The sequence below is a fragment of the Nothobranchius furzeri genome, chromosome 2, assembly GCF_043380555.1.
Source record: "Nothobranchius furzeri strain GRZ-AD chromosome 2, NfurGRZ-RIMD1, whole genome shotgun sequence".
NCBI classification, from domain to species: Eukaryota; Metazoa; Chordata; class Actinopteri; order Cyprinodontiformes; family Nothobranchiidae; genus Nothobranchius; species Nothobranchius furzeri.
The window spans coordinates 97,325,542-97,342,911 of NC_091742.1; the positions used below are offsets into that span (position 1 = coordinate 97,325,542).

Sequence of the window (17,370 nt, forward strand, 5' to 3'; positions counted from 1 at the left end):
AAGTTGGGCAGGGGAAAGTAAAGGTCCTGCATGAAAAGGTAAAGGCTATGATGTCGTTTCCTCCTCCCTCTACTCGCCGAGAACTGAGACGGTTCCTGGGCATGGTTGGATACTATAGGGGGTTTTGTCGAAACTTTTCTGCCGTTGTTCTTCCTCTCACAGATCAGCTAAGTCCCAAAAGGAAGTTTGAACGGACTTCGGAGTGCCAAGCCTCTTTTGAGGCTGCCAAGCTGCTGCTGTGCTCTGCTCCTGTCCTGGCTGCACCTGATCTGACCAGGCCGTTCAAGCTGGAAGTTGATGCCAGCGCTATAGCCGCTGGAAGTGTGCTGATCCAGGAAGATTCAGCTGGTATTGCTCATCCGGTCTGTTATTTTTCTAAGAAGTTCAACCGACACCAACTGCACTATTCCACCATTGAAAAGGAAACGTTGGCTCTACTCCTTTCATTGCAGCATTTCCACGTTTACGTGGGTTCCAGTTGTTCTCCTACAATAGTGTATACAGACCATAACCCTTTGACTTTCCTCAGTAGGATGTATAACCAGAACCAGCGGCTCATGCGGTGGGCGCTCATCCTACAGGAATATGCCATCGAGGTTCGACACAAGAAGGGGACTAACAACATCATTGCTGATGGGTTGTCCAGAAGTTTTGGTAACCTGTAGCGTCCAATAACCACTACATATCACAGATGCATACAATTTGTTTTAACTCCTCCTTCCAGGGCCCCTTGTAGGCACAAGGGCTTCACCCTCTTTAGGGTGTTGCCGTTTGTTGTTTTCTCTAGGGTTGCGGCAAGAGGCTAGTGTTGTCTGTGTCCTGCAGACATCTCGGGAGCACCCCAGGGTGATGGGGGACGGGCTTGCCAATGGGCCACCCCTCGTCGTCGCTGGTTTGTATGTGTACACCCACACATGTGCTTAATCTGCCCGCCTTAACCCGCATGAAGAGCAAGGGTTGAGTTAGAGAAGCTCCCCCATAGGTAGTTAGCGGGATGCCCTGGTTGTGTGTAAATGGAGGATACTGTTGAGTTTTAAATGTATCTTGCGTTTTAAGAAAAAAGATGGTGGTGCCTTAGGTATGGTTTTAGATTCTTTATCTCACCCCCTCCTTTTTTCTTTTAAGGGTGGGGATGTTACGGCCGCAGCCGTTTTGAAGCCCAGAGGTGTGCTCCGCGCCGTTCCCTGTGCAGCAGCGCAGCACCACGGACAGCTACGCTCTGGGATGTTGTCCTTACTCCAGCACCATGGAGAGCGCCGGAGCGGCAGGCACAAGCAGCTGGGACTTTTTATCTCATCAGCCGGCCCTTCAAAAGCGGCCAGCTGGAGCTCATCAGGGGAGAGAAATGTTTGGAGTTGCAGAGGCAACGTTTGTTCTCTCCCCGTTGGCAGTTAACAGGTTGTTGTTGGCTTTTTGTAAAGAAGCAGCTTTAGAACCTTTTGTGTTTTGGGATATTTGCAGTTAAGCGGTAATTTTGGTTTTGGTGTGTCTGCTAGACCATCTTGTGGTTTAAATTACCAGGTGGGGATTATTCCCCTTTTGAAGTCTCAGTTTCCTGAGCTATTTTTGTTGTTTGGGTAACCTAAGTTAATTCAGCATTTGGTTTTGTCTGTTAGACAAACCTTGGTTAATTTAAGGGTGGGATTTTCCCCTTTTGCGTTTCATTCCCTTTTTAAATAAAGGAGATTAATTTTAAGAGTGGTTGGTCCTCTGGACATTTTCAGTTATTCGTTTAAACTCAGTTTGGTAAGGGTTTTTGGCCCTTCTTTTGGTACTTTCTTTTTGTAATAAAATCCTTGAAAGGAAACTTTGAGTTTGGTCTTGCTTGGACAAGCCTTTTTCTCCCCAACGAGGGTCACTTTTTGTTAGACTGGTCCATCTTATGTTTATTCCCCTCACCTTCCTAGCTGAGCCCATAGAGGGGTGTAACAAATGAGTTTCGAGCGGTTTATGATGACCCGGACCCTGGTGAGGACAACAGACAGTTCCGACATGCAGCTTACAATTTGTAGCATGGCAGCATGGAAAACTTGGTGGGGGGCGCTGGGTAGTAATCCCAAGCTGTGTTGTCTGGAGGATAAGGGAAAAATTCCCTGACCCCAATGGTAATTACACTGTTTTCTTCCAAGATTATTGTAAATACATGTATATATTTAATATTTTACATCAGTTTGTTTTTTATATATTTTTGTTTGATGCTCTAATAAAGTGTTCTAAAGCAAAATTCTGTGTTATTTGTAAAAATACCATAAATGTTAAACTCCTGCACAACAACAAAAACTGATGTCTATCTCCAGCATTTTACATACATTTTTAAATTATTAGTCCTTATTTCCCAAAAAATATTTTTATTTTTAAACAAAAAAAAAAAGAAACACAAAGATAAAGAAGGTTTTGGGTTTTCTCTCGCCTCCCCCAACACCTATGTCTGCGGCAAAGTTTTACCTGCAAATAAAAAATAAACTCAAGTAGCAATGGACTATTGTGTGGAAGATGTAAGGCAGATAATGTTTTATTTTACCATCACCGCAAGTCCGTAGGTGTTGTAGAAGTTCCTCTGTTGATGGTGCAGGAACTCCGGACAGCAAACCGTAACGCCTTGGATCCTCAGGCCTTAGCTTGTAGCGTCGAGGAAGACCTTTCTTGCTTGTCAAACGTTGGCTGACGATCATGGTTTGGATCTCTGGGATGTAGGAGAAGTCTTTTGCCACCTTCTCATAATACAGCCTCCAGCATCTAGATTTTTTGTTGAATATTTTATGGTATCTGGAATGACACATACCATAACTTGTAGTATCCAACAAATTAGCTGAAAAGTGTTTTAAATTAAATGAAAGGAATTACCTTATGTGTACATAAGGTGTGTAGTCCTCATCACCACCGTCTATCTCGATGGTTTCTCCTCCTCTGAAGACGAATCAACTTCTGGTTCGCTGGTGGCCATGTGTCATCTGATGACTCTATCCTGAATATACACAAAAAAAGTTTTTAGTATGGAAAATTAGACACAATTTATTAACATCTGAATACTTACACAGAGATTTGAATATTGTTGTACTCTTCCTCGTCAATGTTTTCTTCAATTCCCACACAAGATAACCTAAAAAAGTAATTATTGTTTACTTTTCCTGACAAATGTGACAGCCAAATACAGATACAACCTTGTATTTACATTTGTGAAGATCCTTCATTTTCAGTTTCACCTTGTTCCATCACCTCCTCCAAATTATCGTCCCTATGAAAATAAAATACAAGCACAAGAATATGATTAGAATCAATACATATTTTGTCATTTAAGGTAATAGACCTCGTCTATTGGCCGTCATCATCACCCGCTCCTTATTTTTCTCCCTCTACTTATTACGCATTTCTCTGTATCCACTAAATTCCTTCTTTACAAATAATTTCCTGTATTTTTCTTTACATTTTAAAAACACAATTGTGTTATTTTTTCTCATAAACTTTGTTTAAAATAAAAATATAAATTTTTATTTTAATATTTTTAATTTTGTTGTGAAGCGCCTCAAGAGTTTTATCTTGAGAGGCGCTAAATAAAATATAGTTTTATTTATTTCTATACATTTTTTATAGTCATTCGTTATCCCATTTCCAGAATTTCTTCAAAAAAACCCACCACTAACTTTAAACAAACAGGCAAAATTAAAATATTCCTGGTAGAGGCTTTTAGGCAGCTATTTACCTTTCAGATGATCCTCCATGAATGCTAGACAGAGCTGGCACTGGTGTTGGAAAAATAAACAGTTGGCGTTTCAATGGTGTTGATGCTGATGCTTCATATTTGGACTGATGACAGTAAAAAACAAAGCCCATATTAAAATAAAAAGTAATGATCACAGGCTAAACAAGTAAAAGAAACACACACCATTATGTTATATAGCCATCTCTTAGTTTACACATCTATGTTATTGTAAGATATAATGAAATGAAGGTCAGAGAAACTACTAAATAATTGACTGTAGCATGAAGAGCATGCAAATCACATTATATTTTTACATTTTCCTGCTAAGACAAATCTAATTGTAATTGATAAAGTATCTCCTCAGCTAACGGAGTTCAACATGAGCTGTTAATCACTCCTTTTAATATGATTTGCTTTTTCAAAACAGGGAAACCTAATAAAATACTTGAATTTGGCACTCGACTATTGCTGACTGCAACAGGCTAAATAGTGTGATATCAGGCTAACTGACAGCCAGTGTGACCGTGTTTTGGACAGGTTTGTTGTCAGATACGTCTTTTTCCAACAGCTAATGTTTCTCCCCAGCCTTCACAGATTTCTGCACGAGCTGATTATCATTCATATTATTTTAATATGGAGTTTTCACGTAGGTAAAACCCAAAACCATACAGTAATCTGTACACGTGGCCCACCCAGGTTAGCACAATATGTCTTTCAGTGCTAATGGAAACGTAAGGTTTTGGATACGTTCCTGATCAATCACACCTAATTCTAACTGCTGAATCATCTCCTCAGACTTCAACAAGTACTACAAGAGCTGCTGATTACACTTTCCTGAGCTGAGTGTTTGATTAAAATGAGTAAACATCTAATACAGCATTCAAGATGCTAACTGAACCCCGCTAATGCTGAAGTTATATACAAGAGCTTAAAACAATACACTGATATGGCCTATAGTTAAACGCCACACTAATCATTAGCTCCCATATAAATAAAACTAAAATTCCCTTTCGTTACTCAAGCATATTCCAGATATAGCATAAATAGTTCGACTAGCATCGATTCATGTCGACTTAGAATTCAAGCTAATGCTACATTAGCCAATAGGACACTAAGCATACAAAGCTTGTTTGCTCTATTACTTCTTTCAGTGAAAGAAAGATTTTAAGTAAATTTATCCGAAAAACAATAAATAACTTACCTGTCCAAATTATACTTTGCCAACTTCATCCGTTTTCAGGCCGCGTAGATCACGAAACAGTGAGCCGAGTGAAGCGCGTGACACTGCCATGCTTGTGCACACCGAGATCTAATGCTCGTTCTCGATGGACAGCTGCCCCTGGTGGTAATGCAGCGCTATTGGTCAACGCGTTAGGCTTGCAGAAATATTGGCTGAGCTCTACAGGGCAGGGGAGGGACTTAGGAGAAAATTGAAATATTAAAGATTATTTACTTCTTTTAATAAAACTAGGTCAGATGGTCAAAATTAAACATTGTTAAAGTTATTTCACATTTAAAACTTACGTACCCTGCCTTTAAGTGACACTATGACAGCGACAGACTGAGCGGGACGCAAACCTACGACCTGGTTGCAAGGCGACCTCTTAAAGTGCATGTCAAGTGTGCCTCAGAGTCTTACCCCACCCACGTATCAATTTTGAAAACTGCAACATTAGTAGGCGTTGCCTGGAGGACCGAGAGGGCGGAGCCGTGGCAGTGACGAAGAGACGGCTAACTAGACGAAGCTAGCTCCCTTCACTCTGAGCAGTCATTAGAAGTGGAGGACGTTTCTCCCCCTCCTTACCCAGACACTCGAGAAGAAAGGGACCAAGTCTATTTGGAGGAGACAAGCGGACATGAGCCTTATTGTTTTGAGCTTGTGAGTTGCCTGAAATTACCGGAACCGACCCAACAGACCCATCTCTGAACGTAAGTAGCCGTTAGCCATAGCATTGGATTAGCTGCAGGGTTTGTCTCCATGGCCCTAAAAAGCTAGTATTCAGCATGTTTTAGAGATTTATCTGCATCAACACACCTGGTTTTAATCAGCAACAAACAGCTGAGCTGCTTAACAGCTTATCTAACCTGTTAAAGCAGGAAAATCCACTGAAACGTGCTGGATAGCAGCTCTCCAGGAGATCTGGGCTCAAGCTAGTCTGCTGCATAAAGTTATGAAAATATCCCATGAGAAAATTATTCTGTAATGTGTTCAGCCCATTAAAACTGCCCTGATTTCATTATTTATTTACTGATACTAGCTGCTCTTGGTTGCAGGTGATCCTCTGGTGTCTGCAGCTGGTCTCCTGCTGATGTCGTCGGGATCAGGAGCTTCCAGAAGAATGTGCCTTTCAATGACTCTTTCCCCCTTATTTGTTACATTAATTAAATAAATCTCAATTTATATATTTCCTGTTTTTGTTCATGTCCATAAATACTTAAACATGCTTGAAATTAAAACGAGCTTTTAACAGTGAGGTGCTAGTTTAATTCATCACAATAGAGCTAGTTAAACATGCGACAATGTGATAATTCAATTAATGTAATTTATAAATATCCATTAAAATATCAAAACTGGAATCAAAATGAGATATTTGGCAGCACAAAAAACTTGTCAAACACAATATTTATTATAATAATTGTAGGCAGACAGGAGACAGAGCTGATGGAGGTTCTCAGTCATCAAAGGATGGCTGAAGGCTTTCCAGGAACAGGAGATGTGGTGTTGTCTCTTCTCTCTCTATTCTGCCAGATGAGCTGATAGGTTACAGGTGTGTGAGGACATCCTCATGCTGTCATAACCAGATGACAGGAGTTATCAGGTGATCAGCCAGGCTAATGATGAGATGCAGAAAGAAAACAAATCATGCAGAAAGAAAACAAATCCAGGACAGTGTACAGTAATAAAAATAATATGTGGTGTTGCTTACCTTATGTGCTCTTATAGAGTTATTAACGTGTGCCTGCCTCATGGTGTAGAGTCCATATTTTGCTGAGTGTCCTGCAGTAATGCAGGTTATTAGTTAATTTACTTTTGATAGCAAAAACAAAATATTTAATTTAAAAGTTATTTACCAGGTGAATCAGCTCACACGTCACCACCTGGTGGTGACCACCAAGTGTCACAGGGCCAGAATCAGTAGCCTCCTTCATGATGTAATCACATACTTATTTAATTGTTAATATCTTAAAAATTCAGAAATGTTTTAATTTTTTTTTTACCTTGAACAGTTCACTGAGCTTGCACTGTCACTGAGGTGGAAGCTGGAATCAACAGCAGACACCTCACACCGTGGTCTTTTCAGGAGGTGTGGATGCTCTGGGACCTTCTGGAAGATGAATTTCTGTCATGGTCCCTGTGTCACAAGACACTGAGGCTGTGAGCTCTATAAAAACAAAGAAGCAGCACATTTATAAATGTTTAAAAGAGCATAAAATCACTTGTAACAATCTGTAAAACAAATTAAAACTAGAAGGTAATAAAATGTTTACATAGAAGATTATTAAAAATAATTCACCTTTGCTACGGGTAACACCACGTCAGCCTGGACAAGTGCATTCTTGCAGATTACTAAATCAGTCTGACAGCCAGTGTCTTGGGTAGATTTAGCCTGAAAAAAAAAATAGAAGCACATTGATGTTTATAAAGTCAGATAAAATACAAAAGAAACTGTCCCATATAGGCGCTTTATAACATTCCTAGTGTGTGATGTTATTATAAAGTAAAAGTCAGTCACATATGATGTGGAGACCTTGAAATGCGACCTCCTGAACAGAATTCCTCACGGAACCGGGTCACGCTGTGCTAGATTTCACGCTGTAATGCTGTCTGTCAACTAGTGCTGCGTCAGTTTAGAGTCACTGTTGCTGAATTACCGACTGACACAAAAACAACCCGAATTTTCTCTGAGCCTGACAGTCATGTGGACCGTTTTGTCGGCCAGGGCTTCGAGATATGTTCCGATTCGCCGCTGATTCTAACCTTACATCCCGTTCCACATTTTGTGAACTTGACAAAATAGCCCGAAGGCAGTGCAGACTGATATTAGCTAAATGGAGTGAACCACGTCTCTCAAACTTTGCATTTAGGTAGGAAATTGTCTTTAGAAGATGTTAAAACTTTTATTTAGCTTACTCACCTCAGACTGTAGCCCGTCATGGTGGGGGAGCAGAGTCGGTGGGCTGCATCTAAATCGCGGAAGAGCCACGGTGGGCACAGCCTCCCTCTTGGAACGGAGACGTGCAGAATCGCGGGTAAAATGCTGGTTGCAAACTACAGCACCAGGCGGGAGCTGAATCTTTTCCAGACACGCAACCACTGGCGCCTAATTTCTAAGTCCAGCGGAAAGGAGTGCAACCCGACAGAGCTCCGCAACCATACTACACTACACCATCTCACCATGCTAACACGATATGGAGCACTAAACCCGAACTACTTTCCTAATTACACTAACAGCCAAACAGTAACTAAACTACAATATCCAACAGCCAAGCTAACACTAAATAAGTATGTATAACACTAAAAGCTATGCTAAAGACTAGGATATGCTAATGCTATATGCTAATGCTGAACTACGGCTAGCCTCCTACACTCTCATGCAAATCCAACTCCCAACTCGCCACAAGGCGTGGCCGAGACTCCCGATGCTTTTATAACGTTGACACAGAGCTGCTACGTAGTACTCTACTGGATTACGTAGTATCTTACTCTTTAGCCATTGGCTAAAATTTATTCAAAATGAGTCAAATTCTATGTTTTAAGCTGAAGGTGGAGCTATACTGTGGTATTTAGGCAGAATTTTTAATTTTTTAAGAAAATGCACCAAAATGCTAAAATAATGAATACACACATTTAAAACACTATTAGACACTCATTTATACAGTTCATCAGCAAAAAAAAAGTTAATTTAGACGTTACTTGCTCTTTAACCACCATCGCCCCCTTAAGTATATCAGTCAAAAGTTTAAATACAAGTATGATAATATACTTAAACTTTTAGTATACTTCTTAGCATGAGCCTTTTAGTATACTTTTTAGTATAAGTAACAAACTTAGAATATCTCCAAGTAAGTACACTTAGAGTAAACTGAAAGTATACTCTCTTCTTTTTAGTTTACAATTAGTATACTTGAAGTACACTTGCATATACTACTTTTCGGTAAGGGTATAGATCTATGGCCGAGTTCATAACAGTTAAAAGTGAGGATCTCCACTAGCTGTTATGTTGAATCCAAATTCCATTTTCATTTGTTTTTCAGTTCCTAGAGATTCTAGAATTTGTACACATTTTTAACGGATTTAGGTTCATTTTTGATAGAACTTTACAATACTAACCACTACTTCCTTCTGTGGTACATTCACATATAAGTCTGATTACTAACACTGGTTAACTTCTTGTGTTTATTCTTCTATTTTATTTCTAGTTCTTTTATGAATACATTTCTTTACATAAATATTTACAATACACTGATTACCTTTGGTTTGAACATCGTTGACTTCTACTTGCTGCTGACGAAGCTGTGAGAACAGAGGTTTCTCTTCATCCTCCTCACTCTTTATAGAAGCCAATGTGAATGGAAACCTGGCAGCTTCTGTTTCCTCCTCCAAATGGAGTTGCTCTCCCTCCAGACTGGTCCACTTTTCTTCTTGTTCCTCCTTCATGTGGACGTGTTCTGGGTCTTTCTGGTCCTCACCTGCACTCTGTTCCTCAGGAGCTTCTTCTTTAACCAGCACCAGCTGTTGAACATCTGTAGGAAACACAGAAGCATGATGTGAATTACCGATCGATGGAACTTCACATTCACACTTACTCTCACCTAAAGGATTACTAAGAACACTTGTTCAACTTCTCCTTAATGCAATTATCTAATCAACCAATCACATGGCAGCTGCATCAATGCAATTAGGGGCGTGGTCCTGGTCAAGACCATCTCCTGAACTCCAAACTGAAGGTCAGAATGGGAAAGAAAGCTGATTTAAGCTATTTTGAGCGTGGCATGGTTGTTGGTGCCAGACGGGCCGGTCTGAGTATTTCACAATCTGCTCAGTTACTGGGATTTTCACCCACAACCATTTCTAGGGTGTAAAAAGAATGGTGTGAAAAGGGAAAAACATCCAGTATGCGGCAGTCCTGTGGGTGAAAATGCCTTCTTGATGCTAGAGGTCAGAGGAGAATGGGCCGACTGATTCAAGCTGATAGAAGAGCAACTTTGACTGAAATAACCACTCGTTACAACCGAGGAACGCAGCAAAGCATTTGTGAAGCCACAACACGCACAACCTTGAGGCGGATGGGCTACAACAGCAGAAGAGCCCACCGGGTTCCACTCATCTCCACTACAAATAGGAAAAAGAGGCTACAATTTGCACCAGCTGACCAAAACTGGACAGTTGAAGACTGGAAAAATGTTGCCTGGTCTGATGAGTCTCCATTTTTGTTGGGATATTCAGTTGGTAGAGTCAGAATTTGGCGTAAACAGAACGAGAACATGGATCCATCATGCCTTGTTACCACTGTGCAGGCTGGTGGTGGAGGTGTAATGGTGTGGGGGATGTTTTCTTGGCACACTTTAGGCCCATTAGTGCCAACTGGGCATGGTTTAAATGCCACTACACTCAGCATCAAGGGCTGATTTATATATAAAATAAACAATCAATGATGAACAGGGGTCTGCTTCTAGACCTGCAGAAAACGGACACACAACAATACAACAGGAGCAAGCTATCACTGCGTCAACTTGATGAAGAAATATAAAATCAACATTGTTTTACTGAACAATCACACTATAATAAATCACAGTGCATTAAACGTCAACCACAGCCTTAAGACGTGTTGAACGTGCCCAAGTCCATACTTATGAGAGCACCATGTGAGCACCAGTGTGCGTACACACGCTTGTACAGGTCCTTCTCCAAAAATTAGCATATTGTGATGAAGTTCATTATTGTCTGTAATTTACTGATAATTATTAGACTTTGGTATATTAGATTCATTACACACAACTGAAGTAGTTCAAGCTTTTTATTGATTCTAATATTGATGATTTTGGCATACAGCTCATGAAAACCCAAAGTTTCTATCAAAAAAAAAATTAACATATCATGAAAAGGTTCTCTAAACGAGCTATTAGCCTAATCATCTGAATCAACTAATTAACCCCAAACACCTGCAAAAGATTCCTGAGGCTTTTAAAAACTCCCAGCCTGGTTCATTACTCAAAACCGCAATCATGGGTAAGACTGCCGACCTGACTGCTGTCCAGAAGGCCATCATTGACACCCTCAAGCAAGAGGGTAAGGCACAGAAAGAAACTTCTGAACAAATAGGCTGTTCCCAGAGTGCTGTATCCAGGCGCCTCAGTGGGAAGTCTGTGGGAAGGAAAAAGTGTGGCAGAAAACGCTGCACAACAAGAAGAGGTGACCGGACCCTGAGGAAGATTGTTGAGAAGGACCGATTCCAGACCTTGGGGGACCTGCGGAAGCAGTGGACTGAGTCTGGAGTAGAAACATCCAGAACCACCGTGTACAGGCGTGTGCAGGAAATGGGCTACAGGTGCCGCATTCCCCGGGTCAAGCCACTTTTGAACCAGAAACAGCGGCAGAAGCGCCTGACCTGGGCAACAGAGAAGCAGCACTGGACTGTTGCTCAGTGGTCCAAAGTACTTTTTTCAGATGAAAGCAAATTTTTCATGTCATTCAGAAATCAAGGTGCCAGGGTCTGGAGGAAGACTGGGCAGAGGGAAATGCCAAAATGCCTGAAGTCCAGTGTCAAGTACCCACAGTCAGTGATGGTCTGGGGTGCCATGTCAGCTGTTGGTCCACTGTGTTTTATCAAGGGCAGGGTCAATGCAGTTAGCTATCAGGAGATTTTGGAGCACTTCATACTTCCATCTGCTGAAAAGCTTTATGGAGATGAAGATTTCCTTTTTCAGCACGACCTGGCACCTGCTCACAGTGCCAAAACCACTGCTAAATGGTTTACTGACCATGGTATTACTACTGTGCTCAATTGGCCTGCCAACTCTCCTGACCTGAACCCCGTAGAGAATCTGTGGGATATTGTGAAGAGAAAGTTGAGAGACGCAAGACCGAACACTCTGGATGAGCTTAAGCCGCTATCGAAGCATCCTGGGCCTCCATAACACCTCAGCAGTGCCACAGGCAGATTGCCTACATGCCAAGCTGCATTGAACCAGTCATTTCTGCTAAAGGATTCCCGACCAAGTATTGAGTGCATAACCGAACATAACTATTTGAAGGTTGACTTTTTTGTACTAAAAACACTTTTCTTTTATTGGTCAGATGAAATATGCTAATTTTTTGAGATAGGAGTTTTGGGTTTTCATGAGCTGTACGCCAAAATCATCAATATTAGAAACAATAAAAGGCTTGACCTACTTCAGTTGTGTGTCATGAATCTAATATATATGAAAGTCTACTGTTTACCAGTATATTACCGTGATACGCAAGGACTGCTTTGCAAATAATGCAGGCAATCTTTTTATTCGCTGAATCCAGGCTAGAATGCTTCCAAACTTTAGATGTTTTGGTACGCGTAGCTGCTGTGTCGGACGCCGCCATTTCTGTTGGTTGGCGCTCAGTAGAGAAGCTATTGCGCATGTGCGACTCTCAGCAGAGATTGTAATGAAGTGAGATGCCTCACTCAGTCGGAAAAACACGTCTGGCGACAACGTCGACAATGAAATTCATTGTCGACTATTTCTACTGTCGACAACATCGACGAATCGTTGCAGCCCTACTATTTGGTCCAAACAAGACTGCTTCTGTTTTGCTTTCATTGAGAAACAAGAAGTTCTCAGCCATCCATGCCTTGACTTCATTCAAACAGTCCATAAGTTGTTTGATAGAACGGTCTGATGTACAAAATCTAATTACTTCACTGTGTTAAATAAGCAAAAAGAAGATGATTATGAATCAACACAGAACGAATATACAGAAGAAGTAACACAATAATGTAAAGCAGGTGGGCAGAACCAGAGACATGAGCCGTTTGTACGAAACAAAACCAGCAATTTGCTGCAACGCTGGAGCGGCATCAGGGAGCGTTAGGTCGTTTAGAAGTGGTCAGACCGCGGCGGTTATGTCCCTGTGCATTCTCTGGTGATCTGACCTCTAGCTCTAACGGAGAAAAGCTACAGGAGCTCTGGATCGCTCCAGATCATCATCTCAGCCGACTTTGTTCAAATCATATCATCAAACTTTATTCGTATAGCACTTTTCAAACAAAAAAAATGCAGCTCAAAGTGCTTTACAGATAAAAATGACCACATATAACCTATATTCCCATCCCTTCCCCACAAATATAAAAACATTTGACAGTTACACCCCCCATCCCTTTTGTCAGACACACACACACAAAACCTTAAAAACAGCACAAGTAAACACTAGGCCAGGGGTCCTCAATTATAATGGTCTGTGGGCCACTCACAAAAGGACCCAGAAGCCAGAGGGTGGGGGGTGGGGGATGCACATAACACACAAGCTTGCAATATAAAGCAGGACAACACCTGTCCCCCTCCAGCTCGGCTGTGTGACTGCACTAACCTGTCCTGTGGGACCCTCATGTCCATGCTGTCTCTGGAGGAGCAGATAGGAGACAAGACCTCCTGTAACTTCAAATGAACCAAAGCTTCCTCCCAGTTTCTCTTTAAGCTGAATTTAGCATCAGTTTATCTTCATGAAACAAAAGAATAAAGGGGAACAAGAACTTCTATCTTCTATTTCTCTCTCCTTTTAACTTCTCCGTGTCCCTAAATAAAAGAGACAGATGATTACGCTGCAGCCGCCGTCACTGACCCCGCCCCCTCCCCAAGACCGGACCTCCCGACATCACAGCACGTCCCCCCTGTGCCCCCCAAAAATTACGTCCATGGATGAGGGACAGTTCCTGCTGGAGTTGGTGGACATGCAGTCATCACTTACGATGCCGCTGCGCACAAATGGCCCCGCTAAGTTTTGGAGTCAGATCAATGCCCATCAGTTCCCAAACCTCAAGAATGTAGCTGTGACTGTTCTCAGTATGTTTGGATCCACCTATATTTGTGAATCCAGCTTTTCCCATATGAATGCAATCAAAACAAACCTGCGCTCCTCTCTCACTGAATCCTTTCTGCACTACTGTCTGCGCATTGCACTCAGCTCATAGGGCTGCAACAACGAATCGATAAATTCGATGAAAATCGATTACTAAAAGCGTTGGCAACGAATTGCATCATCGATTCGTTGTGTCGCACAACTCTTCCAAAGCCCCCGCCCGTTGCGGGCAGACTGGAGCAAGTCAGATCAGCGCGAGGGAGAGCCGGGTGAAGCAGCGAGACCCAAAAAAGTAAAAACTTCTAAAGTTTGGGAGCATTTTCAGTTAAATCAGGCGAAGACATCCGTTACCTGCAACGTTTGTAGGTCAGACTTAGCATGGCACAAGTGCTACAGTGATGATGCAGCATCTTAAACGCAAGCATGCAGAATCATCAGCGAGGAAGGAGAGAGCTCTGTGTCCGGGTAAGTTAAAAACTTTTCAAAAGTGATTCACCCAAGCCCCGGATTATTACACAGGCTAGACATGCCCTAAGCTCGTAAAAAAAAGTCTATAAAATCGAGAGCGCGACGCTAATAGATGAGCCGGGGGGGGGGGGGGGGGGCTCGCTCTGCTTCGAACCGGTTCCGCCGTCACATTCCCGCAGAAACTGGTTGATCACACTGGGGCCAGACTACTAGTTTTACAACCACAATGTCCTCGGAAGCAAAAACGCTTTTAAAAGGGAGGGAGGAGTCCTAACTGTTGCTGCAGGCGTGTTGTGTGAGAGTGCAGTTATATACTGGTTAATATATTTTTGGGTTCAATTGCTTTCATGTGGCCTAATGTGAGTCTATTTGGGATCATTGGAATGATCAGCAGCATTTCTTGATGTGACTTTATGGCAGTTGCCCAGGGCATCATCACAAGGAGGATGGCATACATTTACTTTTGTTTTATTTGGTATTTTTTCAGTCATTTTTGGAAATAGTGATTAATTTTGATTAATTCACAGCCTATGTTTAATTACATTTAAAAATTAGTTGTTTGACATCCCCAGTTATAATAAATGTCTACAGATGAGATCAAACAAAACAGATGAGAATTACCCTTAAAGGGCAAGTCACCCCCAAATAAACTTTTTTTTTTGCTGATAAACTAAATAAACGAGTGTCTAATCGTGCTGCAGACACGTGTCGTCAATAATTTGGCACTTCAGTGCATCTTAGTTCAAATTTAAATATTCTGCCTAAAACTGGCAGTGCTGTGCCGTTGTCAGGTAAAAACTCTGCACTGTATTTTAATTTAAATCTGCCACCGCTATTGGCTAAGAAGTATGCTATGATGTAAACTGGTACATTATGATGTCACAATGCTGTTGTGAGCCTGAGTGTGTATTTGTTAGCAGCTCCGCCCTCTCGGTCTGCCAGGCAACAGCATGTGTTGCATTTTTCAAACATGAAGTGGGAGTGGAGTTAGACTCTGGTAGGGGTTGACTTGCTCTTTAAGCTGTTTAACTTGGACCAAGCATTTTAGGTCACAGATAGGTGTAGCTTAGGGTCTCTGTCTATACACCTTATAAGACAATTTAGGTGATGGCATGTTGTTTTTCTGCTATTGAACTGTTTTCTAATAATGTTGTGTTTAATAAAGTGAAGGAAGGAGAGAAATAACGTTTCCCTAGCAGTTTTTAAAAATGTCCCCATGTAATCCGATTAATCGATTAATCATGTCGAGACCCCATCCGATTCCTCGATTATCCAAATAATCGTTTGTTGCAGCCCCACTCAGCTCCTATGAGCCAAATATTCCATTTCTTGTTCAAAACAAAAAGTGCCACCTCTCGCACTAAAGTTGCAAGAATAACGGTCAAGCTATGGTTATTGTAAATGTTTATTTAGTAGCTGCGAATGAGTTATTGGAGGTTAATAAAATAAATGTTTGTATTACCAGCTCTGCAGCTGGTAAATTAATACAGATCATTGAAGCAATAAAAGACATTGTGCGTTGCTTTTTTTTGTCGTATAAGTGGCAGAGGTAATATCAGTCAAAATATTAAAATTTAATATTTATACATTGTCCGTAAAATATATAATAAAAATTTGGGTATCCGGCCCAAAGCTGATCCACGATTTTGAAATCTGGCCCAGTAGGGAAAGTAATTGAATAGGCCTGGTCTAGACTGACGGACTGAGACATTCTGCTTAAAGTGTCATTATGAAATAAATCAGCCATGGGGAAAAACACTATTGTGAAATAAAAGCTGTCTTTGTTAAAAAGACGTTATGTAATAAAAACGGAATGAATTAAATAAAAATTCCTCAATATTAATTTGGATTATTATGAAAAAATGACTTAAAAAACTTTATATTATTAAAGACATTTAAAAGAAGAATGAAAAATATTTCATAACACTGAGCTTAGATTTTACATAACATCCTGTTATAACATTGTCAGATTACATGATCGTCTGGTATTTCTTCATGTAGATATTAATTTCATAATGTCTTCTCCATCCATTCGTACCTGTCCAGAACACACACACACACACACACACACACACACACACACACACACACACACACACACACACACACACACACACACACACACACACACACACACACACCAGTACCTGTGTCCATGCTGATGGATGATCCTGAAGTGGTAGCAGGTTTTCTTTAGCCGTGTTTAGCTAACAGCTGCAATAGAAACAAAGCAGGAGAGCTGATTAAGATGCTGCTTCAGAACAACGCAGGAGATTAAAGATCCAACGCTTTGGTTCTGATCAGCTGAGGACACATCCAGTCTGGAAAAGAGGACCTTTGCTCACCAGAGTTCACGGAGTAGAGCTAACCGCTTTTTTCCTCCAGAGTCACATTCAGATTCGGGCCTTTTCCGTCGGAGAGTGTGAGCAGGATGGATGAGAGAGCGAGCAGCGATCCTGCATCATGACCAACTCAGATGAGCGAGTCTGATAGAGGGAACCTCTTCAGTCTGATGAAAGCAGCAAAACGAGCGCGTTTCTCAGAGAGGCCAAAGGAACAACAACAAGCTAGCACTGCTAGCAACTTCTGGTTTCTGCTTCTTCCGGTGGTCGGTGACCAGCATCTTTAGCGCCACCTGCTGGACTGGAGGCTGACTGATAAACCACACAACTTCCTCAGACAATAGTTTTACGTGTCATAATATTTTATTATTTTAGGCAGTGTCTTCACGTTCCCTGCTGACAAGTAAAATACTTTTTTCTTTATAATGTTTCATTATCTAAATTAGACCAAATGTAATTTTCCCTTCATTTTGTGACCTATAGACAAACTGAAAAAGATTTCCTGCAGCAGAAACCTATCTGCTAAATACATAAACATAAACATACTGTAAGTGGTCGCCAGCAGGTGTCAGATTCACGTAATATAGACCACATATCTAGGGTTGGTAACCCAGAAGTGATATTGACATTGGCCTTCTGCTCCATTTGGCGTGTGGCAGCAACTTCCACCTCCACATGAGTATGTAAAAACTTATTGTGATTATGTGTACCGAAATCGGGCGTAAAGAAATCAAGAGATATGGACTTCTCTTTACATGCTTGACTTCACGAGCGGTCCATTCTGAAATGTTGACAGAACTTACTACAGA

The 17,370-nt window shown here is 41.3% G+C and overlaps 1 protein-coding gene across 9 annotated transcripts in view; it reads right to left on the bottom strand.

Moving 5' to 3' along the window:
* Positions 1-17,038, bottom strand: part of LOC107373113 (zinc finger protein 235-like) — a 31,175-nt gene extending 14,137 nt beyond the window's left edge. Inside the window, exons 1-10 of one of the 9 annotated variants that reach the window (XM_070548469.1) lie at positions 7,837-9,335; positions 7,216-7,308; positions 6,920-7,083; positions 6,773-6,844; positions 6,628-6,698; positions 3,701-6,489; positions 3,173-3,235; positions 3,035-3,100; positions 2,845-2,965; positions 2,522-2,766 (exon numbers count right to left, since the gene is read on the bottom strand). In XM_070548469.1, coding sequence (XP_070404570.1) covers positions 2,522-2,672 — 151 coding nt within the window. In that variant the 5' untranslated portion in view covers positions 2,673-2,766; positions 2,845-2,965; positions 3,035-3,100; ... (5 more) ...; positions 7,216-7,308; positions 7,837-9,335. Of the gene's footprint in view, positions 1-2,521; positions 2,767-2,844; positions 2,966-3,034; positions 3,101-3,172; positions 3,236-3,700; positions 7,084-7,215; positions 7,309-7,836; positions 9,446-16,366; positions 16,434-16,564 lie in introns of those variants that run through there. The other 8 variants (XM_070548467.1, XM_070548466.1, XM_070548463.1 and 5 more) reach the window with 8 other exon arrangements.
* Between the last annotated feature and the right edge of the window lie 332 nt (positions 17,039-17,370).